The sequence below is a fragment of the Astatotilapia calliptera genome, chromosome 19 (genome assembly GCF_964374335.1).
Source record: "Astatotilapia calliptera chromosome 19, fAstCal68.1, whole genome shotgun sequence".
NCBI lineage: Eukaryota > Metazoa > Chordata > Actinopteri > Cichliformes > Cichlidae > Astatotilapia > Astatotilapia calliptera.
In genome coordinates, this window is record NC_137440.1 from 22,248,725 (window position 1) to 22,272,100 (window position 23,376).

The 23,376-nt window shown below is 40.0% G+C and overlaps 1 protein-coding gene across 2 annotated transcripts in view; it reads left to right on the plus strand.

The window, feature by feature from the left end:
• mta1 (metastasis associated 1) overlaps positions 1–23,139 on the plus strand; it is a 48,099-nt gene extending 24,960 nt beyond the window's left edge. The window contains exons 4-18 of one of the 2 annotated variants that reach the window (XM_026151730.2): positions 7,911–8,037; positions 9,994–10,057; positions 10,427–10,544; positions 11,674–11,776; positions 13,105–13,204; positions 13,610–13,798; positions 14,929–15,003; positions 15,172–15,230; positions 15,508–15,680; positions 16,314–16,465; positions 17,580–17,769; positions 17,879–17,968; positions 18,119–18,274; positions 20,819–20,967; positions 22,484–23,139. In XM_026151730.2, the coding sequence (XP_026007515.2) occupies positions 7,911–8,037; positions 9,994–10,057; positions 10,427–10,544; positions 11,674–11,776; positions 13,105–13,204; positions 13,610–13,798; positions 14,929–15,003; positions 15,172–15,230; positions 15,508–15,680; positions 16,314–16,465; positions 17,580–17,769; positions 17,879–17,968; positions 18,119–18,274; positions 20,819–20,928 (1,706 nt within the window). In that variant the 3' untranslated portion in view covers positions 20,929–20,967; positions 22,484–23,139. The remainder of the gene's footprint in view (positions 1–7,910; positions 8,038–9,993; positions 10,058–10,426; positions 10,545–11,673; positions 11,777–13,104; positions 13,205–13,609; positions 13,799–14,928; positions 15,004–15,171; positions 15,231–15,507; positions 15,681–16,313; positions 16,466–17,579; positions 17,770–17,878; positions 17,969–18,118; positions 18,275–20,818; positions 20,968–22,483) is intronic. The other variant, XM_026151731.2, reaches the window with a different exon arrangement.
• The last annotated feature ends 237 nt before the right edge of the window (positions 23,140–23,376 follow it).

Below are 23,376 nucleotides of genomic sequence, written 5' to 3' on the forward strand. Positions count from 1 at the left end.
GTCCTCTTCACACACTGAGGTTAATTATGGAGTTCCACAGGGTTTGGTGCTAGGACCAATACTGTTTACATTATACATGCTTCCCTTTGGCAGCATCATTAGAAGACATCGAATAAATTTTCACTGCTATGCAGATGACAACCAGCTCTATCTATCCATGAAGCCAGATAACACACACCAATTAGTTAAACTGCAGGAATGTCTTGAAGACATAAAGACCTGGATGGCTGCTAACTTTCTGCTTCTTAATTCAGATAAAACTGAGGTTACTGTACTCGGCCCTGAAAAGCTTAGAAATATGGTATCTAACCAGATTCTTACTCTGGATGGCATTACCTTGGCCTCCAGTAACGCTGTGAGGAACCTTGGAGTCATTTTTGACCAGGATATGTCCTTCAACGCACATATTAAACAAATATGTAAGACTGCTCTCTTCCATTTGCGCAACATCTCTAAAGTTAGAAATATCCTGTCTCAGAGTGACGCTGAAAAACTAGTTCATGCATTTATTACTTCCAGGCTGGACTACTGTAATTCGTTATTATCAGGATGTCCAAAAAACTCCCTGAAAAGCCTTCAACTAATCCAAAATGCTGCAGCAAGAGTACTGACAGGGACTAGAAAGAGAGAGCAGATTTCTCCTGTTTTGGCTTCCCTTCATTGGCTTCCTGTTAAATCCAGAATTGAATTCAAAACCCTGCTCCTCACATACAAGGTCTTAAATAATCAGGCCCCATCTTATCTTAATGACCTTGTAGTACCATATCACCCTATTAGAGCACTTTGCTCTCGCTCTGCAGGCTTACTTGTTGTTCCTAGAGTATTTAAAAGTAGAATGGGAGGGACAGCCTTCAGTTTTCAGGCCCCTCTTCTGTGGAACCAGCTTCCAGTTTGGATTCGGGAGACAGACACTATCTCTACTTTTAAGATTAGGCTTAAAACTTTCCTTTTTGCTAAAGCATATAGTTAGGGCTGGACCAGGTGACCCTGAATCCTCCCTTAGTTATGCTGCAATAGACGTAGGCTGCCGGGGATTCCCATGATGCATTGAGTTTTTCCTTTCCAGTCACCTTTCTCACTCACTATGTGTTAACAGACCTCTCTGCATTGAATCATATCTTTTATTAACCTCTGTCTCTCTTCCACAGCATGTCTTTTATCCTGTCTTCCTTCTCTCACCCCAACTGGTCGCAGCAGATGACCGCCCCTCCCTGAGCCTGGTTCTGCCGGAGGTTTCTTCTTGTTAAAAGGGAGTTTTTCCTTCCCACTGTCGCCAAAGTGTTTGCTCATAGGGGGTCATATGATTGTTGGGTTTTTCTCTGTATCTATGAAGCGCCTTGAGGCGACTTTTGTTGTGATTTGGCGATATATAAATAAAATTGAATTGAATTAAACTGAATTTCACAGTAAAACTCTGAGCCAATGACCTGGTGCTGTTACTCAGGACACTGAATTATTATTAACATTAATTATTAACATCTACACCATCACAACCTCTGCTTTCTGCAGCAGGAGGCGCTTCTTAAGAGCACATGGCAGTCCTCAGTTCTGAGAACGGTCAGATGAAGCTACCACATGCTTAAAGGCTTATAGACACACAAAGTCACTCACTGGTACACTTAAACATGAAGACACAAATACTCATGAACACACACCAAAATACAATATTGTGAGTTGCCTTTTTGCCTTATTTTAATGTTAGAAAGTCTTTTAAGAAGACAAAGGCTCTCCCCCCCCAATGCCTTAGTTTAGAATATATGTATACCTTATTTTATTTAAGAAAAAAAATAAATCTGGTTTTAGGATGGTATGTAAATGAAATGAAAGGATTTTGTTATTTTGACAGACGTTATATCCAGTGATTATTGAAATAATCAACAGCCGCAGCCCAAGTTAATTAATATCACATTTTAAAAGTAAACGGCTAATGGAGGACAGGGCAGTTAGATAAGTGTAGAAAATATCATCTCAGTTTAATGTTGGGCATTTGGTTCATTGCCAAAACCATAATCAGAATTATTTTGGTGAGTTTTGGTGAGTAATTGTTATATATATATATTATATTGATCAAAACAGGCCTTTGTTGAACTTTTACTGTAACTGTAAATAGAACTTTATTAGTGATTTGAGTTAATGAGGAGGCAGAGGAGGACATGAGGCAGGATAAGGGTGATGTGATGTGAAGAATGATGGAGTTGGGCTAAGATTAGTGTACCTTGTACCAGGCCACTGTTGGATGTCTGCAAAGGTATGTGTGTGGAGGTATCTTAAGGCTCAGAGAGAGTTCTTAGTTCAGCACCTGGATTCTGCTTCATAGTTTTTCACTTTGCGTCAGTCCATTGTAAGTGAGCTTTGGGCCACAGAACACCACAGCATTTCTGGATCGTGTTCACACATGGTTCCTTTTTAGCATTGATAGAACTTTAAACTGCATTTGTGAATGACATGCCAAACTGTGTTCACAGACCATGATTTCAGGAAGTGTTTCTGAGCCCATGCAGGGATTTCTGTGACAGAATCATGGCTGTTTTTTAATGCAGTGCTGTCTTAGGGCCCGAAGGTCACGAGTATCCAGTAATGATTATCAGCCTTGTGCACAGAGATTTCTCCAGATTCCTGGAAACCTTTGATGACATTATGTATTGTTGATGATGAGATATTCCAAGTTTTCACAGTATTACATGGAGGAACATAGCTCAGAAATTTCTTCCACAATTTTGCAGATCAATTTTTTTCCTTTTTGGCAGATTAAGGAACCTTTGTTCACCTTTACCTCTACGAAAGTCTGTCCCTCAATAAGACTTTTTATAACCAGTCTTACTGACCTTTTCCCTACAAACCTACTTATTTGCAAAATACTCCACCACACATTCCTTTTGAGTACCACTTTTCCATTCTTTTGTTGCCCCGCCCCCAGAAGCATTTTGTTCCGAACATGTTACATTTTCTTAATTTTCTTTTTTCTGCTGTCAATACGGATTTAATAGCTCTGCAAGTCATTGATGTCTGTTATTTTAGACAGCCTCCAACCTTTGAAATTTGGATTATGACTGAAATTTAAATTCAGTTAATTAAATAAAGTTTCATTTTTTAAACTTAATAGTCATGGATATGATGGGTTGGTTATAAGAGGTTTACCAGTGGTATTTTAGTAATTACATGAGCCTCTCTGCAGCTGTTTGCAGTTCAGTATATCATAAAAAGTGGTCTGTTTCATAAAGATGTAGTCAGTTGGTTAAGTTAACACCAATCAGCTATGCTTTCCTCACCTCCTCAACTTGCCCTGAAGCCTGCTCTCTCCTCTCCTCTCACCATCTCAACACAGTAAGGCGACCCATTCATCAATAATTGATAATTGGCTGGGACAGGTGAGATGGAGAGGCAATTTGTAGAGTATGGTGTGGGTGCACTGCCAGGAGATTGGCTCCGAGGAGGAGGACTGAGGTTGGGGAGTTGAATTGCTTCTCAAGGACTCACAGCCAGGGGCCAGCTGGAAGGACCAGCCCTGCTGATGGACCACTACATAATCCTGCTAGAGTGTGTGTGTGTATGAAGTAATAGATATGGGGATGCAGAAGCAGAGTAACACACATCCAAACACTCACACCCACATATTGAGACTTAGCTTTGAAGTCAAGCAAATACTATTTATATTGTAAAATCAAGAAACATACATTTTCTTCAAGGTCAATCTGGATAACATGAAGGTCACCATCGGTAAATTCACCAGTAATCTATTACAGGGAACAGTTTCACAAAACACAAACAGGGAGGTAGGCATTAAATACAGGCAGGCTTTGTGAGTCCACTGTGATCCTAAATTGGCAGGAATGCTCGAAGTGGTTCAAGAGTGCAAAAGGAGACGACCTCAAAGGGGACAACAGCCAAATTTAATTTATTTAGGCTTTTTTTTTCTTATTTAAAGGCATACAAAGTTTCAGGTTTTTAGTCTCCAACAGAACTCCTGGTCTTTGACAGGGCTTCACATTTTTTTCCCCCTACCAACTCAAACCTCAAATCTAATCTCTTATTCTGCATCCTTATTCCTTTCCTTCTAATAAGGCCTATTTTGACATTAGAATAATACCCCACAACTCCAGATATTCTTTAGTGTAAGAAATCCTCTTATATACTTCACATGTATGTTTTTTAGGTCAACTGGGACTAATTGTGGCTATATTTGTTTATATAATGGGATATTATTGAGAGACAGATAAAATGAGCAGTAATATATCCTGGAGGATCAGGGGTTAATTAAAGTACTCCGGCTTTGGATCTTATTGTATATAATTCCTCTGTTTCCTCACTTTGCTTTCTTTCTTTCTTTCTTCATCCATTCTAGTAACAGTACTTTATTGCTATATTCAATCAGAGGTAACACTGAGTCTAATTACTAGTTTTAAATGTATTTACTGTCCAAAAAAAAAATACCCAAAACATTGATTTACTCTTAAATATTTTCTATGCATACTTTTGCATCACAGTAAAGCCAGTTTCACTGATATTCAACACAACTTTATTTTCACAATATAAGTTTGATTTATTTATTTATTTTTTAATTGCCAGAGCAATGTCTTGTAAAGGACAACCGACGTGTACTTCCAGTTTTTAACATCTGATTCATGGTAACTGCTGGGAACATCAGTACAATATCTTTATAGAAATGAGATTCACAAAACATCTCTCAGGTTAATCTCTGGTACTTTTCCTGTTTGGATCTTGGTCCATATTTTCCTGCCTTCACATGGAAGAAGATGGTGAACGCTGTGTGTGAGTGTGTGTGCGTGCCTCTGCGTTGCTCTGCCTGGGCATTGATAGTGTGTCTGCTGGGTGCTGAGTGCTGGGCAGAGTGAGGGAGAGATGGAGTACTTATTGATTTTGGCCACACATCTCTTCTCCTGAAAATCCCTTGATTGCTTTTGTTCTGCTCCCTGTCTCCCTCTTTCTGTCTCGCTTCCTCTAATGAAACTCCAAATGAATTGGAGCACGTACTGACTGCTCTCCCGCTCTTCGTTTCACTTCTGCTCTCTCATCGGCCTCCTTCCTCACTCTCTCACTCCGGCTCTCCCTGCTGATTTCTCTATTGCTCCCCTTCTACCCCTCTCTCGTTTCCTCGATGTGTTTATGTTGCTCGGCCTACATCTTAAGCTCCCATTCTCTTTATCACTTTTGTCACATTTTTCTCCTGTGCTCTTCTCTACTGTTTTCTGTCTCTGTTTATTTTACCATCCATCTCGTCTCCTTTTCCCTCTGCGTTTCCCTCATTCATCCACATCCATGGGAATAGGAATTAATATTGGAAATGTACTAACCCACTAGCCATGGCTCAATCTTTTACTAAAGGATGACTCAGATACATGGCTCACTTAAACAGGCAGACATCTCTTCAGCAATCTCTCTGTCCAGTCATTCTTGGACCTCTTTACTAGAACTATTCTTTTCTCTTTTTTTTTTCCTTCCCCTTCATCTCACCTGGTGCCCTTTGATTTTTGCTTTTTCTACATGCAAACATGAGGGAGAGAGTGAGAGGGAGAGCGAGGGGGAGAGAGATAACAACTAATAGAAGACAAATCTTTGAGCTCAGCTTCTGACTCAAGAGAAATTAGCTCAATCAGCAGCACGCAACTAAAGTGTAACTCCTGAATTGTACACCTCAAGTTCAGCTTATTAGTCAGTCAATATACTATCCAATTTGTGAGAACAGTTAAATAAATGTCTTCTGTGATTTAAAAAAAAAAAAAAGAAAAAAAAAAAGGGCTTTTATCAAGTCTTAAAAATAACGGTAACAAGGTGAGAGAGACTAACAGAAAGATTTTATTGGTTGTGTTCTGGGAAATATACAACCCAGCCGTTCTTTTATCCAGTCAGCCATCCATTCAGTCAGTTTCTTAACCTATTATCTAATTCAGGGTCATGGGAGAGGCTGGAGCATGTCCTATTTGACATTTGGTTAGAGACAAGGTTTACCCTGGGGAGGATAGCAGGCTAACACAGAGAGACAGACAATCATTTATGATCATGCTCACACTAGGGCTGGGCGATATGGCCTAAAATTCATATCGCAATATAATTTGAAGCATGTGCGGTAACGATATATATCACGATATATTCTTTTCTTCTGTATAACGTATTTTCCACACTATAAAGCACACTTAAAATCCTTGAATTTTCTCAAAAATCTAGAGTGTGCCTTATGTATGAATTCTGGTTGTGCTTACTGACCTCGAACCGATTTGGGCGTGCAGAAATCTGTTAAAAAATGTTTTAGTACAACTTTGGTTAGCCGCACTGCTTGATGGATTGTCAGAGCATTACGGCAAGCTACATTGTAGCCACAGCCACCCTGGGGTGCACTGACAGAGGCGAGGCTGCCGGACACTGGCGCCACCGGTATACGATATCGTTTCTATCGTATATCGTTTCTATCGCCCACCCCTAGCTCACACCTATGGCCAATTTAGAATCCCAAACAGGCAGACACCAGTTGCCCAGCAGGTTTGAACCCAGAAACATTCCAAAGCATTGATTTTGCTTATCTGGACCTTGTGTTTTTAGTGGGAGAGGGAATTTTAAAAATTATGTATTTTTTGTGTGTGTGTATATATATATATATCCTGGAATACTTTATCTTTTTGCAAGTGTAGTACAAAAGTTGCAGTACAAATTTTTTTTTGAAGATTTTTAAACCCAACAAATTGTTTTGGAAACTTATCTTAATATTCAAAAATGCAATTGAAACAATGTCCATCCATGTATGCATCCACCAGTCTTCTTCCACTTATCCAGTTCAGAGTTGCAGGAGGGCTGGAGCCTATCCAGCTGCCATAGGGCAAGAGGCAGGGTGTACACCTTGGACAGGTTGCCAGTCTCACAGGGCTAACACGGAGATTACGAAACCATTCACGCTCACATTCACACCTATGGCCAGCTTAGTATCACCTGTTAACCCAACCCCACTAACTGCATATGTTTGGACTGTTTTATTGATCATTTATGGATGGCTTCAAATTTCAAAACAAACAAAAAACCCTTTTGTGTTTCTGTTCTATATTGACATCAAAGATTTAACATCAGAATCTCTTTACAGGTGTATATTTTCTGTAACTTTTCTCATGCTCTTAACTTTTGAATTACATTTTTTTGCTTAAAAATACAGGACATAACAAACAGCATATCAGAAGGGCATTAAAAGCATGAACAGTCCTAAGGTAACAGCGATACCTGGGATGTTGCAGGATTTGAGGTGAAATAGACTTAAAAATTACTTCTTCTGCTATTCGTGCACAATAAAATCCAAACCCTTTTCTGCATCTGTCTCTCTGCCTGCTCCACTTTTCTGTCACTCAGACGATTGTTTAGGCTAACTCCTTACGCACACAAACAGAGCTCAAGGTCGCGGCTGCACAGAACGAGTGCACACACACAAAGACAGTCTGGGTTGAAAGATTTAAATATTTATCATTGTAGTGATTTTCTTATTGGATTTTATTGATTCTTGATTATATTTTGATTAGATTTCTGATTGTATTATAGCAGGAATAACTACCAACAATAGCACATTAAACTGTGTCACTCTGTGCTACCTTACACCCTCAAAGGCTGGATTGGGCCTTTTACTTCACTTTTTGTAGAGCTGAGCCAAGTGATCTCAGTCCACTTGACATCCTGTTTGATTCATACCACTTTATGTAAAATATCTGTATATATGCACAGCTCTCCCTGTCCTTGGGGGCTCCATCGTTGCAGCTCATCAAATGTGCATCCTCTGTGTGGAGTGTGTGGCTTCAGCCGATTCACTTGCCATTCTCACTTTTTTCCCCCCCCGCTTATGGACTTCATCGTTCTGCCTCATCTAAAGTACTTATGTTTGACACTCCTCCTCCTTTTTTCTTTTCTTTTTCTTCACCTAGGGGAGCTGGAGGAGGAGATGGAGAATCCAGAGATGCGGGATCTCCCGGAGAAACAGAAACACCAGCTCAGACACAGAGAGCTCTTCCTTTCTCGCCAGCTGGAGTCTTTACCAGCCACACACATCAGGTACACTTCATTTGTGTCACAGGACTAGATGCTTTATTTACCTTCTTTTTGTGGGACTTGCTTGTGCAACTTCTAAACCCACCCACCTACTTGACATTCTATTTTGGTTTCAAATACCCATCTCATGCTGTGACTGAAGTTCTGTTCACTAAATGTTTCTTCATCTTTTCATCCAAATCTTTTGGGTTACAGTTGATTCAACAAACCCAACTTTTTCTCCAAACAGAACATTTCTGATGAAATTTTCCTAGACGGTACGGGGTCGGTGAAGAGAAAACAAGACAGACAGAACCGACTTGTTTTTAGAAAAAGTAGTTATAAATTTATGGTAATAACAAGATGAAAAAATGGCAGCTCATTTTTTGTTTTGTTGTCTTTTTTTTATGAATACTATCATGGATGAATGCTTTGTCGTTTTTCTGTGTTGGCTTCAAGCCAATAGGGGGTTAATAAAAATTGGTAGTGGTTAGAAATTTTCAGCTAATGAGCAGTGGCTTAATGTAGCATTGATACTGTAAATGAGTAAAAATTTAGGCTGATTAACACCTCAGTTACGCAGGCCTAGAGACCGGTTAGTAACCATCTGGCAACCACCAGTTGTGAGGGGGATAAAAAATGTGTATACCTCCAGTGGCTGCAAGTGATTGCTGGAGACTGCTCTTGTGCGACTGCAGCAGTCTGCTAGCGACCGCAGAAATCACACGGAGGTTTTTGGTGCAGCACCTTTTTGCAGCCAGTGTAGGTCAGCAACCACTTGGACCAGATTGAGGAACATTTGTTTTTCCCCCATGTCGAGTGATTTGCCAGATGATTGGTAACTGGTCTCTGGGCCTGTGTAACTCGACCCTAAAATTTAGATGGATTGCAGCATTATTGACTGTGAATCACCTTTTGCTTAAGTAGGAAATTTAGATCAAGTGTAGGAAAGGTGGACTTATTCACATCACTAATGCAGTTTACGTTGTTTGCATTGATTAATAAGATAATTTTCGAATACTAAAAAGCGAATCTTGATGGCATCATAATGTTAAGACCTACAGTACAACAAATATTTGCAAATTTCTTCTGATTATTCCCATTTCCATGTTGCAATTTTTTATTTACATGCATTGCATGGACTCATTTATACTGTTATAATGTGTATTCATGCTTTTTGATGCAAATACTGCAATTTCCTTGATGTCACATTGCCTGCTATACGTGAAGCTGTGCTGGCGAGAAAGACAGACACAAAGTAATCCACTCATATGCAGGGTACACGCTGAGCAGTAAATGTCAACAGAAAGCTGTTTCTAGATATAAACCTACCTCTGCTCATCAGTAAGCTCGAGGCAAACCTACCTAATCATTAGCATATTATTACTTGACATTCCTGAAATCACAAGAAGAGCAAACTGACATCTGCTCGAATAAAAATGCTCTGATGAGCAGTTTGTTTAGTGAGAATTCAAGCTTGATTAAGTTTTCTAACTTAACAGTGTGTGGTGAGGTTACACAGTGTGCTTGAGTTTATTACCCTGCCAAATCGTATTTGCTTCAGGCTAGAGAGGTATGACTAATTAGCTGGTAAATAATCCCAGTTCAGACTGTAGCAGTTTGGGGACAGGGATGAGTGCTGTTGGTGTCAACACACGGGACCAGGATTTATCCCAAAAAAACTCCAAAAAACCAAGCTGGGCAAACTGGACCTGAATCAATACCATCATTGGAGATTCTGAGCTGTATCCTACATTTCTCTTGCAGAGGAGTTTGGACCAGAGAGCAGCTTTCATCTTGCACTTACATAACCACTTAAAATCCCATGGACTTTAAGCCCCGTCTGCTTTTCAATGTTTCACATGTCAAATATTGGCTCATACTTTTCTCCTCTATGACTTCCTCCTGTGTCTTTCTTAATTTTTTTCTTCTTTCTTTTTCTCTCACTTCTTCCTTAACTGTGTTTCTTACATCCTTCAGGGGAAAGTGCTGTGTGACGCTGCTGAACGAGACAGAAGCCCTGAAGTCCTACCTGGACAGAGAGGTATGTGGTCATGATGGAGTCTCAACTGTAATTAGGTTTTAGATTTCAGTGTGTGTGTGTGTGTGTGTGTGTGTGTGTGTGAGAGTGTGTGAGTGTGTGAGTGAGAGAGAGAGAAGAGGAGAGTAAGAATCTTATGAGTTAAAGATTCTTGTTTCCAGATGAATTATTCAACGTGTTGACCTAGAATGTTCTTTTCACGTACTGTAATGAGGAGACGAGAGACTAGGAGAGGGGGGAAATACACAGACACAAACACACACGCACGCAGACCAACTGATACACCCCACTCTTTCGCCTCTCCGCTCGCCCATCCCGCTTCCTGTTCCTTTCATTGCATCCTCACACCTTCCTGTCATCTGTATTTCCCAGGATGCCTTCTTCTACTCGCTGGTATACGACCCTCAGCAGAAGACCCTGCTGGCTGATAAGGGGGAGATCCGTGTTGGGAACAAGTACCAGGCCGACATCACCGACCTCCTGAAGGAAGGTACGTTGTGCTTAAAATTTTTGGCTGCTTTTTAAAAATGACTTATTCGCTTAGAAGCACTGTATCCATTTTCTGCAGGGCACTTTTTACCCTGCAGTGGACTGATTATTTTTTTAGCAATATGTCTGCATTAATGGGAAAAGTTTAACAGTCTGAGCCACGACTGTCAAACTTTTTAATATTTGTGCAACTGCTCAAATTTCAGGAACATGTCATGAACTTTTATGACTTTTCTGCCTTAATACACCACTTTTTTTTCCTCTTTTCTGTTACGAGTAAAGTTGAGAGAACAACCAAGTTGGGTTTCCATGGCAATCACACTGTGGACTAACAATGATTATACATAATCACAGCATTTGAAATAACAGTTTATTGCATTCGTGTTGCACAATTGATGACTTTACAGTCACCCGCAGAGAAGACAACTGTTCATAACGCATCCCAAATCTGACATCAAAAAAGCTGTCATTGAGGTATACACCCACGATGAAATATAATAGGTCGTAAAGTGTAGCAAAATATTTGTAAGCATTCATTTTAATAACTGGGACTTGACAGTTTTGTACAAACTGTAATGTTTTTAAATCCAACTTGTTAGTAACACAAATCCACTATTATTTCCATTTAGATGAGCAGAAGGATATTTTCCGGGCATTCTCTGCCAATAGTTTGTAAGGTAATCATTAATCAGGTAATCATTTTCAAATGTGACTGTTTTTCTGCCAGATTATGGTGTTTTGCTGGCATCCTGTGTTTTGCCAGAATTTTATTCTTAGCAGGTGGGATGCATCTGAAATTGCAATTAAAGCACCATGGGACACTAGGCTTGCTAATTAAACCCATGTTAATGAAATTCTTCTACATGTGTTAGAATCTCAGGCAGGCTGGCTCGTTGGTTGAAGGCTGGCAACTTGACAGAGCCCACCTCTTCAACTCTGGGATTCATTAAAGCCCCACACAAAGCAGGATTTATTTATTATTTTAATCTAAAAGGAAAATTGCAGACAATTGAACTTGAGTTTTTTGTGTTTGCTGTTGTTTTTTCCCCCCCGATAAAGACCCATGGCAATCTTGGAGAGCATTAAAAATGGACTTGCATCCACATTTGTTTGTCTTGTGGTGCATTTAGGTGAGGATGATGGCAGGGACCTGGAGAAAATGGAGGAGAAGATCTGGGACCCCAACAGCTCACTGACAGAGAAACAGATTGATCAGTTTTTAGTAGTAGCACGGTAAGTCAGCTCAGACATGAAATGTATAACAATAACAAAAACAAATCTGATTTTTGTAATTTCTTTCAATTTCAGAGAGAGTTAGTTGTAAAGTTAGTTATGCTAAGGTAAATTTGCCTCACTTATTAAAAAACTGTGTCAAGTAAACTTAATCCATCCAGTCTTAGAGCCGTGATGTCTGGCTTTTATTTGTGTGCATCTAAAAACAATTATGACAGTTATTATAAAACACATGCATACTTTTTTTTTTTTTTTCAGGGAGTGCACTACATTTAATCAGGTGTACTTGAATCCGAAGTGAATCCAAGAGCTAGTCTAAAACTTCCTAAAGGTCACTAGAAAGGTCAAGGCAAGGTTAAAAAAAAATAAAAACACCCATCATGCTGAACGGGCATTATGGGGTGCCATAAAGAAGTTTTTTGAGTCATTAAATTTAAAAACCTCACCTCTTTAAATTGTTCCAATTTTCTCTTTGACATCATGTCTTTGTGCACATCTGGACCGGTTCCAGCTCAGCTGCTATTTTTACATCGCTTCCTGGAAGTCCGTTTCTGACTACTTGTATGGGCACATTATTTTACCGTGGAGCTCTGACTTGCCAGAGAGCAAACATCAATTTCTCTGTCAAGCTGACCCAGCCCAACCCCCATAACTGGTGGAGAGAGCGAGGGCACATCAGCGAGGAGTGGCACCAGAAGCATGCTTGTTGTTGTTGTTGTATTTTCTGTCCTGAGGTGGTTGAGGGAGAAGATTTACAACAAATGGTCTCAACTACGGCTCCCTGAGACTTCATTCTATTCCCCTTTATGTAATTCAAGTTGAGGAGTCATTGTTTTTACACAGCTGAGCAGATCCAGTGCACATTATGGACACACAAGTGCAAGTAATCTGAGTGGGACTTGCAGGGAATGAGAAATAGAAAATAAAATAGCCGCCGCACTGAAAGCGGCGCACTGCTGCTCAGGAAGATTGAAGATTTAAATGTGGTAGAACTTTTGATTTGTTGTGAAACGCTATGATTGCACCTGGTAAAGATGCTGCAGTTATTTAATTCTCAGCGTGAGAGAAAATACATGAATTCACTAAAACTAATAAGTACTACAAACCTTTCCTAAAATCTGTGAATATCTAGTTTTCAAGCCATATTTGGTTGCTAAGCAGTTTTAGCCTGTTGAGGTCTAAATTTGCTTGAGGTGCATTATCTGTCTGACCACACTACAGACTTGAATATTTTATTTGGAAGAACCAAAGTTAGGACTTTGCTGATATGACTTCCATGTTTGTTCTGTAAAGGGAACTATATCAGTAGTTTCTCATGTGTCCCACAGGTCAGTAGGTACCTTTGCCAGAGCTTTGGACTGCAGTAGCTCTGTCCGACAGCCCAGCCTACATATGAGTGCTGCTGCAGCCTCCAGGGACATCACCTTGGTGAGATAGACATATATATGATTTGATTTAAACTGTTAACACATGACATGTGAAAGGTGTTGTGGAGAAGGAGGACTGTTAATCAGAAAATCCTTGCGCGTGAGTCTGTTAGTGATTGTTGAAGCCTGTGTCTGGTTATCCTTAACAAGCATTTGGCCCCAAAACCTAGCCAGCCTAGTGTGGGTCTATTCTGCCCTAGATCCTTTCCTCATATATAAAACATGGATGAGAGCCCTAGCTACCCACATGTACACAAACACACATGCAGACACACAGAAACAGCTCAGATACTCTCATGGAGGCTGTGTCTACACACTCTAAACTGGTAAACTATAATCATATAGCTGCAATGAAATGCATGATTGGTTCAACTCATGCACTGACATGGATTTGTCTTGCATTTAGTTTCATGCCATGGACACCCTCCATGCTACAGGCTACGACATGACTCGAGCCATCGCAGCACTGGTTCCTCAGGGTGGGCCCGTCCTCTGCAGGGATGAAATGGAGGAGTGGAGCGCCTCGGAGGCCAACCTCTTTGAGGAGGCCCTCGAGAAATACGGCAAAGACTTTACCGACATCCAGCAGGATTTTGTAAGTGGGAAAACAGTAGGATTTGATTTTAGGAAACATGCTTTTGTTCTGTCATATTTGTGTGCAGTATATGAAACTACATAAAGACTGTAAGCTGAGAACCGGGCAGACAGACATAGAAGTGCTGTTTTCCACTTTGGGTTTCAAATGGAATAACAAAATGTATTGCAAAGTGTCCTTGGTTTATTTAAGAGCTGCAAATACAGCCACTTGAATTCATTTCATTTTACAGATTTTTCTCAGCTCATCAAGCTTTATAATTATCAACTTATGCAGCAATTTGCACTGAAATTAAATTGTGAATTTTATGTACAGAAAACATAAAGGAATATCCTGGAGAGAGCTCTGGCTGTAATACGTACCCTCTAGAAGTTAACTTGCCAACACCTTTACAGCTCAAACCAGTCCTATGATTCTCCCCATTTTAGACTTCGTTTAGGTGTTCAGCTGATTTTCCTTTTATGCAACTTTCAAGCATAACAGTAGTCTTGTAAAGAAGCACTGTGTCCAGCCCCATGGTAAGAATGAATAGTGAGCATTTTTAAACAAACATCCAGTGAAAGCTGCCTCTTCTCTGCTGAAGCGCCTCATGTTCTTCAGTGCTGAGAAGAGTGGCGCTGCCTTTAGTGTTCTCTCACTGTGTGCATCAGTCCGCCACCTGGTGGCCATCTGCTGTCAGTGCTGCAGACTTTTGTTTCTACTTGAGGTTTTTTTCCAACAACAAGACTACACCATCAGTATGGGTGGGGCCACCACTTAAAGGCTCATATTCTTTCAAACTTCATAGAGGCAATGTAACGATTTAGCTTCAGTTTTTTAATCGTATCTTTACCTTTTTAATGAGCGAGTACTACATCAGGTTGAATGCATGTGTGTTCCTTAAAATGTGAAAGAAATACACAGATATTTTAGCATTCATAATTATAAATGTCACGAAAGGGAGAATCATCTTATTTGAGTACCAATCTTAATTTCTCAGTTAGTTAAAGTCGTTAATGATCATGTAATCAAGAGTTTCAGCTTTAATTTTACATTCCCTGCCTTCAGCAAGATTTCCTCTCTTTCTATCTGTTCCCATAACATCACCTCAACTAAAACCATAATTATTTTCCTCTTCTGTCCCTGTGTAGTTGCCCTGGAAATCCCTGACGAGTATTATTGAGTATTACTACATGTGGAAGACCACAGATAGATATGTACAGCAGGTAACAACTTCCTTTATATATTTCTTAAGGAAAAAAGAAAACTAAGTGACCCATATTAATTAATTTTATATTTGCATGCGATTCACAAATCTGTTGTTGGTACCTAAAGGTTAGAAATTCACTAGGTCTAACTGCACTTCTCGTCAACAACCTCCTTTTCTGCTCCAGAAACGATTAAAAGCAGCCGAGGCAGAAAGCAAGTTGAAGCAGGTCTACATCCCCAACTAGTGAGTACTTTGATGCAGCATTTTATCAGCCTGCTTTCATTTTCCTACATATTATCAAGTATTAAATCAGTCGATGCTGCGGAGAAGGTCACAGCAACAACTCTGGTATTTTAAAGTTCAGCACTTGTCGCTCATTATACAGTACAAACTCTTCTTTTTATTATTCACAAACGCTCTCAGTACTGGATCAGTGGAACTACTGTCTCTGGTTGCAGGCTGATGAATATTATTTGTTCTCTTGGTGAATGTCTTGTCTCTGTATCTCTTCTTATATCAGTAACAAGCCAAACCCTAACCAGCTGAGTAACAATGTAAAGCCAGCTCTGGTAAATGGAGCAGCGGGTACAGCGGGTACAGTGGGTACAGCGGGTACAGCGGGTACAGCGGTCCCAGGACCTCCAGGCTCAGTGCCGACCCCAGGCTTGGGTAGAGCCTGTGAAAGCTGCTACAGTAAGTCATTCTGTTGTGTCCTGTTATTGCGCAAATGCAGTAGCTACTGTCCTGATGTAAGAGTTCTTTCTCCTCCTTAGAGGAAATGAGATTGTCGTGATAGATATACAGTCAAAGCCTCAGATGTTTGCAAATCCTAATCAGTTTTGATGCGACAATTAAACATCTTTCAGTCTCGGTGTGAAAATCTATTTGCTTCTTTAATTGCGCTCGATAATTAACCTGGTATGGATCTTGGGTGCTGCGTCTGTAGTTTTAGTATACGTGATGACAACATCCTTTTGTACTGATTTTCCTAATTTTTATTTAGCTAGCATCCAAGATCATCAGCCTATGTTGATCTCCATCATCCTTGTCTTCAGATCGGTGTATTTTCAATCTAATACAGATAATTTAAAGATCTGTTCTGTGCTCTTTGTATGCGGCACACATTTGATATTGGATTTCCATAATAGAGAGAAGAGAAAATGGCCTTATGTGCCCTGCAGCAAAGTATTGTTTGAATTATTTTAGAGGCTGTACTTAATTTAACGATGAATGATTAAAGCTAGGGCTTACTACACCCATTTTTGGTTTTTTTGTAATCATCTCTGCTTAGCCATGTGATTTTGTGCTGTGTGTTTGTGTGTATAGCCAGCAGCTCCTACCAGTGGTACTCGTGGGGACCTCCCAACATGCAATGTCGCCTGTGCGCCTCATGCTGGACCTACTGGAAGAAATACGGAGGGCTGAAGATGCCCACGAGGTTGGATGGCGAGAGGCCCGGACCCAACCGTAACAACATGGTACAAGCTCACACACGCTTCACTAGATATTGACTTTGTTTCCTTTCCACAAATAACAGCCTTACTGTCTGCCGGAAACCTTGCAGTTCACCAAAAGTTCATCTTCCAGAGAAAAATCTAATGTTGGTTATTAGTTAAGTTAATTTAGCCTTTTTAAATTAACCCAGTCATTGTATAAAATGAAAATGACATCTGAGACGCTTGAATCAGTATGATATTATTGTTTGGGGGAAAATGGTCCAAATGATGCTCTTTTAAAGCAAACATTTTGTCTTATGACAGTAGGAAAAGCAAAGGTGGAGTTAATCACAGCCCAGTTCCATTAAGTGTCCCAGTAAGCCTCGAGAATGAATCAAAGGTGGAAAGTAGGTCTTTCCATCTTTGAGTGCGGCAACCACAACCTGTGAAAAAGTAATATTTATTACTTCAAGAGAGAAAGTACCACAGTGTCCTAATTTGGGGTCTACAGATGCCAAACACACCATACATCTATGCATTTCTCTTCTTGTGGTTTTTGTCCTTTTTAATAAAGAGCAGTGTATCCTATTTTATTTTAAATATTTTTTATTACAATCCTGTTGAGTTTTCAGTAAAATCCCTACAGCACAGAGTGTTGTGTTGTGCATTTTAAATCTATACCCTTTGAAAGCCTACTAGGAGTAACCCTGAGAGCTCTCTTCTGAACTGAGGGACTTTCTGGCATATTTCAGGTCTGCTTATAGAACAAAATGACTGGGTTTGCATCAGAAATTAAATGAGGGTGATCTCTGTCTGTGCAGCTACCCTGGGAAAAAACAGGACCTATTCTAATGGTCATTGGACCGCAACTTTACGGACATATACTGACGTGTCAGAACTTAACTGTCTTTCACGGGTACTTTATGGGGGGAGTTAAAAAGCACTCTACGCATCTGTCTTTCCCTTTGGTAGCCATTAAATTCCTATCAGGCAATGATTGTAGTCCAGATGTTTTCCTTGTCTTTAGTCCTGTGATAAATTGATCTCTCCCTAATCCATCATTTAGCATTCAACTGTAAATACACATTTCTACTAGTACAGGCTGTTCAACATTTTGGTTACAAAAGAAGTTTCTCATCCTCTAAACCTTCTCTAGAGCCCCCATGGCCTGCCCCTTCGCCACAGCGGCAGCCCCAAGTTTGCTGTAAAGACCCGGCAGGCTTTTTACCTGCAGACCACCAGCCTAACACGGATGGCACGTCGCACCTGCCAGGACATCATCAGACCTCGATATATGGCCAGGCACCCCTACCTCCCAGTCAACACAGCAGCCATCAAAGCAGAATGTAAGGAACCGTTTCCCTCATGCATAACTATGACATGTTATAACATTTGGGCGCTCTGTACACGTCCTCATATTTCTAATGACAGTGTTGTTTCACTGAATGTGTGCAGGTGCTCTGCGATTACCAGACAGGCCAAAAAAGCCTTTGCCACTGAAACCTGTGGAACGTAAACCTCTGGAGTCTGTTGTTCGGTATTTAGGTGAGATCAATTCGCCACTACATGTTCATTTTTCAGTTTCTAGTTTTTCAGGTCACTTTTAACTGGGTGTGATACCTTGAGCTAGGTATTATGACAAAATGAATTTATTTCCTCTGTCATTTTCTTCATGTGTCTCTGATCATGTTTCAGAAGCACATCCCCGTCCATCCAAGCCCAATCCACCGACTCGCGGAGGGTCAATCTCTACAGGCAGTCTGACACCTATAAAGTCCTCTCCCATCCTCAACAACGGCTCTCCCACCATCCTGGGCAAGCGTACCTATGAGCAGCACAATGGACTGGATGGTGAGCCAGACAGACTAGAAACTTTGAAGCACATATACAATCTGCATGTGTTTGCCTCGTCAGCGTCAAAGAATGTCATCTTCACCGAACTCCTATTTGTCACAACCACCATAGAAGATTATTTCCATCTGCAGTGGTATATATTTGGCAGCATGTCTTTGTTCTTGCACCTCTCCACCCTTCCTCACTGATATGTGGAAAACCAAAAGCAGGGAGAGCAGCAGCGGCATCAAGGCTTTCGTATAGAACAGAGCAGGCTGGGATGGGGGTGGGTTGCAATGTGGCTTGCAGATGTGCAGCATCTGTGGGCAGGCAGAAATATATCAGCATTTAAGTCTGTAAGCTTGAATTCAGCACATGCCCAAGTTATGCTTGATATGTTGAACATTGTTTTGTTTTTTGGTTGTTAAAGACTTGTACCATCAATATGCATTTTAATCAAAATCCCCTTTGTTTCTCAAAATGAAAATATCCTTTAAAAAACATTCAAAGGGTTTTGAAAGGTTTACAGGCAACTTGAATTTGCCTTGGTGTAGTTTGCTTGTCTCATTTGATCAAATTTGGACCATTAAAGAGGCAGTTCTCATGTTTTGAAGTTGAATTAAATAATACTTAATGTATTTGCCTTTTTATTTTTAAAATTCAGTTTTTAAATTATTGCAATTATGTCACATTTACATTTATTATCTCATTATTGTGAATCATTTAACACAGATTATTTAAGCAGAATATAAATCTACACCTGCGACCTCTGCGGCTACAGCACATAGTTACGATCCACTGCCGAAGGGTTAACAGTTTGAGTGGGGCTCTTATGTTGTTATATGTTATTTATTTATTTTTTGGGGCGTTATGTCCCACTTTCTTTCTCCCCTGTGAAATGGGAGATGGGTAGAGACAGACTGGGAAATGAAGAGAGGGAGAGAATGCCAGGGAAGGATGGAAAGAGGAGAGAGCAAGAGGGAGATTGCAACAGGATCCGATCGGCCTTGCTTCTTTAGCTGGAGGCTACGGTCTATGTTGTCATGGTAACGGGAGAAAGGAGGATCAGGAGGGTTCGGTAAGTGTATCCTGAGGGAGAGTATCTCCACTGCTCTATGAGCCCACCTCAGGCCCATGCTGGGATAACACACCAGGAGGAGATCGGAGTTGGAAATCGTCCAGGTTCGAGGATTAGTTTTCATTTGTTTCACTTCCAACTAGCTGACTCAATCATATCAGAGGACAGAAAGGGTTTCTGTTGCATGTTTATTTTCATTACTTTTAAACATCGTTATTTATTTGTCTTATTAAATGACTGTGTTTTGTGGCAGAGTGAAAGGGATCATTTGTGGTCAGAACGCACACGAAATTGTGACCCAAGTCTGCTGCTCAAATTGAGTTTATGGAGCGTCGTAATGAGTTTCAGCTCGTTGTTCAGCTGTTTCGCCTGGAGGTTTACTGTTTTGGTTTACTGTCACGCTCTCACAGCATCTTTTTGGCTGCGAGCAGGCACAGTGAGGAGCTGATGAAAGTAGCGAGGCGTTAACAACCTAAGGGCTGTATTTCCCTTAGGAGCTGGTAGAGACCACAAAGGGGACCAAAAGAGGCTTAAATCTTGACTTTTGTATTTGTTGTCTGTCTAAATGGCAAGTTTGTGTTTGCTGCCCCCAAGTGGTAAAAGAAACTTCTTTCATCCAACTTTGCTACTTATAAAATTTGCTACGTTTTGTCTTGTTTGCTTAACCCAGACAACACTATACATATGGAACAGCCAATTAAATTCTTTAGTATGTTTCTATATGTATGAAGTTGGAGATATGCTGCATCATTGTGAATAGAAGCTTCTACTGTGAGTAAAAAGCTGGTGAAAGGGACGAGTAAAGTCTCCTTCTAGCGTCAAGAATTGCGATGATTTGCTGAAATCATTTGAGGAGTAGAAAAGTAGAAAGAAAAGAAGAAACTGAGACCACAAAACAGCATAGGAACAATATTATGTAATAGTAGCATGTAAATGCTGAGGAGAGGCGCTCAGACCTCAATGCAGAAATATAACTTCTTACAAAACTTTGTGTCTGAATGACAGTCTGCCATGAAATCTCACTAACAAGTATTTGCAAAATAGCCTTCGTTGCTTCTCTAGCAAGCATGAGTGCATTTAGAGTTTTTAATTTCAATTTAGAACATCAATTAACTTGAATATTACATCATTTTATTGCTACTTTGTGTTGCTGCCAACTAAATGTGAATGTTAATGGTGTTGGCCTGATGGGCTTTGATTGAAGCGTATAAAAAGTAGTGAAGTGGAAGATGTGGAGGCACACGTTGTTTTCTAAAGCGCAGCAAAAATAAGGTTTGGTGTTGTTTTTCCTCTGTGCTGAAGTACTTTAGGAAGCCAGCAGAGGGCAGAAGAAAGCAATAATTTTGTGCAGCCCCTTACTAATAAGGGAGCATCTGAAAATACTGTTGTTTGCCTGTAGACTAAAAAACTAGAGCTGTATTTATTTTAGTTTTCTCCCGTGACATCTCTCATGGTCTTCTTTTTTTTTTTTTTTTTTTTTTTAGGTGCCAAATCCAAAGTATTGGCTCCACAGTGGGACATTATGGCCAAACGAATGAGTGAAGCAGTGCGGCCCTCATCGTCCCTCCAGGACGAGGTACATGAACTGGACTGAGCACTCTGCGGGACAACCTTCACTGCGAACCTCAGTGAGGTGAGAAATCCCCACTTACCCGTGAGGATGCTTATTTTTAATTGCCTTTGTGTTAATAGTTTTGCTGTTCTGTCTAACAATGTTGTTTCGCCAAAAACGAGGAAAGGAAAAACATACGCCTATCCAGCTACCCCTATAACCTGAGACGCTACGAAAGTAAAATACAAATCAAAAAAATCAAAGCAAAGAAAGCATCTAAGGCGCTTGTATCTATTACAACTAGGATACAAACCTACAGATACATTGCTTTGAAGAATAGTGGTGAACTTCTCACTGAGGGAGAAATATGATCAGGAAATCTTTGTTAATGACTGTGTTGCATCACTTCAATGTTTGGTGAATTTAAATCCTAAAAAAAGGCAACAGTAGAAGTCACAGCTGTGTTTTAATGATGAAAGTAAGAGCATTTCCACAAACACAGTGTGAAGAGAGAGGCATTGAGACTAAGTGGCTGTGTAGCCTTAAACTTGGGCTAATAAGGGTTCAGTTTGTTAGGTAACAGAGATTAGACTATGGAGCAATGGAGGAAGGTCATGTGGTCTGTAATGAGTGCATCAGGGTAAGAAGAGAGGCGAATGCACCCATCATGCTTGGTGCCTACCCTACAAACCTGTGAAAGCAGTGCTATGATCAGGGGTTGCTCCATGTGGTCAGGTCAATATCAGCTGACTACCATATACTGAGTGACCAGATTTTTCCCAGCAGTGGATTTTTTTTCTTTCAGGGATATTGGAAGATACCAATGTTAGGATTCATCAGACTCAAATTATGATTAGTAGTTCAGGGAATAGGACTAGCCACAACTAAATCCGGACCTTAAGGCCTTTGAGAATGTTTTGGATGTGCTGGAGAAGACCTCATACAGTGGTCTGACTCTCCCATCTTCAAAACAATCGGCAGCTGGGGGGGGGGAATTTATGCAATTCCAGATGGAAATAAATGTTCTGACCTGTGTTAATTTTTGTATTTTTTTTATTTTTTGAAAATAAGTTTACTCCAATCAGAACTAATTACGTTCAGTCAATCAGAATTGATCTCCTTGCATAGGAAGGTTGTCACGTCTGCCCCCGATAAACAGGGTTGGAGGGAGAGAAGTGTTGAAATGTAGACTCCTTTTGAATTTGATGTCAATGAAAATAAGGTGCTTTGTAAACTGTTACACTTTATATTTTGGTCAACTAAATAAACTTTCGATTCAGTCAACTATAATCTAAAGCTAAAAGAATCTAGATGCCTAAATGATGAATAAAACCTAATTAAGCTTTGTTGTCAAAATTAACACTGGTTTTGATGTTGCATTAGATCAAAAACAATTTGTGCTTTCATTAAAGGTAAGGAGCAGTTAAACTAAATACTCAGTATTATTTTTAAAGCCAAGAAGAGTTTAAGGGGTATGAAAACTTTAACGTTTTAATGAGAGGTAAAACATTATGGTTTTTGCCCAGTTTTGAGAGTTTTTGCTGTCAGCTGTCATTAACTGTGTGTAAAACCTTTCCCTCGTGTGTTTCTTCCACAGCAGCGGGGGATATGAATTGGATGAGGCTTTTCCCACTATAACCATAGCCGAGGGCAGCTGAAAGGAGACGACAGCATTGGCTACTTTTCTTCAATCAGTATGAGTCTATCAGACTTCTGAAGACTAATCGATCAGTTTGGCTGTGGTCAATCAGAAAATGAGCCTGACTGTACAGGACTGTGTTTATTACTTACATTTCTCGTTATTACTGTCTTTGTAATTATTGTTATTGTTATTTTAATGTTTTTCTTTTTTCTTTTTTTACCAGTTATAACTCAGCTTATTTGTTTGTCGATCAAACGTTGAAACTTGAAGTTTCAAGAAAAATGCTTGCAAAAAACCCTGTGGAAAAGGGTGGAAGGAACGTAACAAAAGCCACTTGCATCTTCTGTGTTTTTCTTTTTCTCAAGTTTAAAAAGAAAAAAAAAAAAAAAGAGAGACGCACTTTGATTTCAGTGACACGAGTTCAAAATGTCTTTTGTTTTTCTGAATTTGAATGCTTTCTAGGAAATTTTCTGTTGTGTGAGTCGGCCCTGCTCTTCGCCCAGAGAGGTTTAACTTATTGAGAAAGACTTGGTGTTTTTTCTACCTTTTTCATAAGTAATGCATCTATGCTTCTAAAGTGTAATTAAAAAAGGAAAAAAAGAGGTAATTGATTTTTTCCCCCCTCTTCCTTTGGTGTCTGTGCACGGAGGTGAAAGTTGCACTGAATGTTCTGTTTTCAAGCTGGTGTTTACCCGTCTTTCTTACTCCTGCAGGTATGCAAACAGGGTATATGCAAAAAATAATGGAGAATTTTTCATTCCTAATTGCTTTATATGTTATATGATTAGTATTAGAAAAGATTTCATGCACAACCAGAAACATGTTTTGTAAGCAAACATCTGAAAACT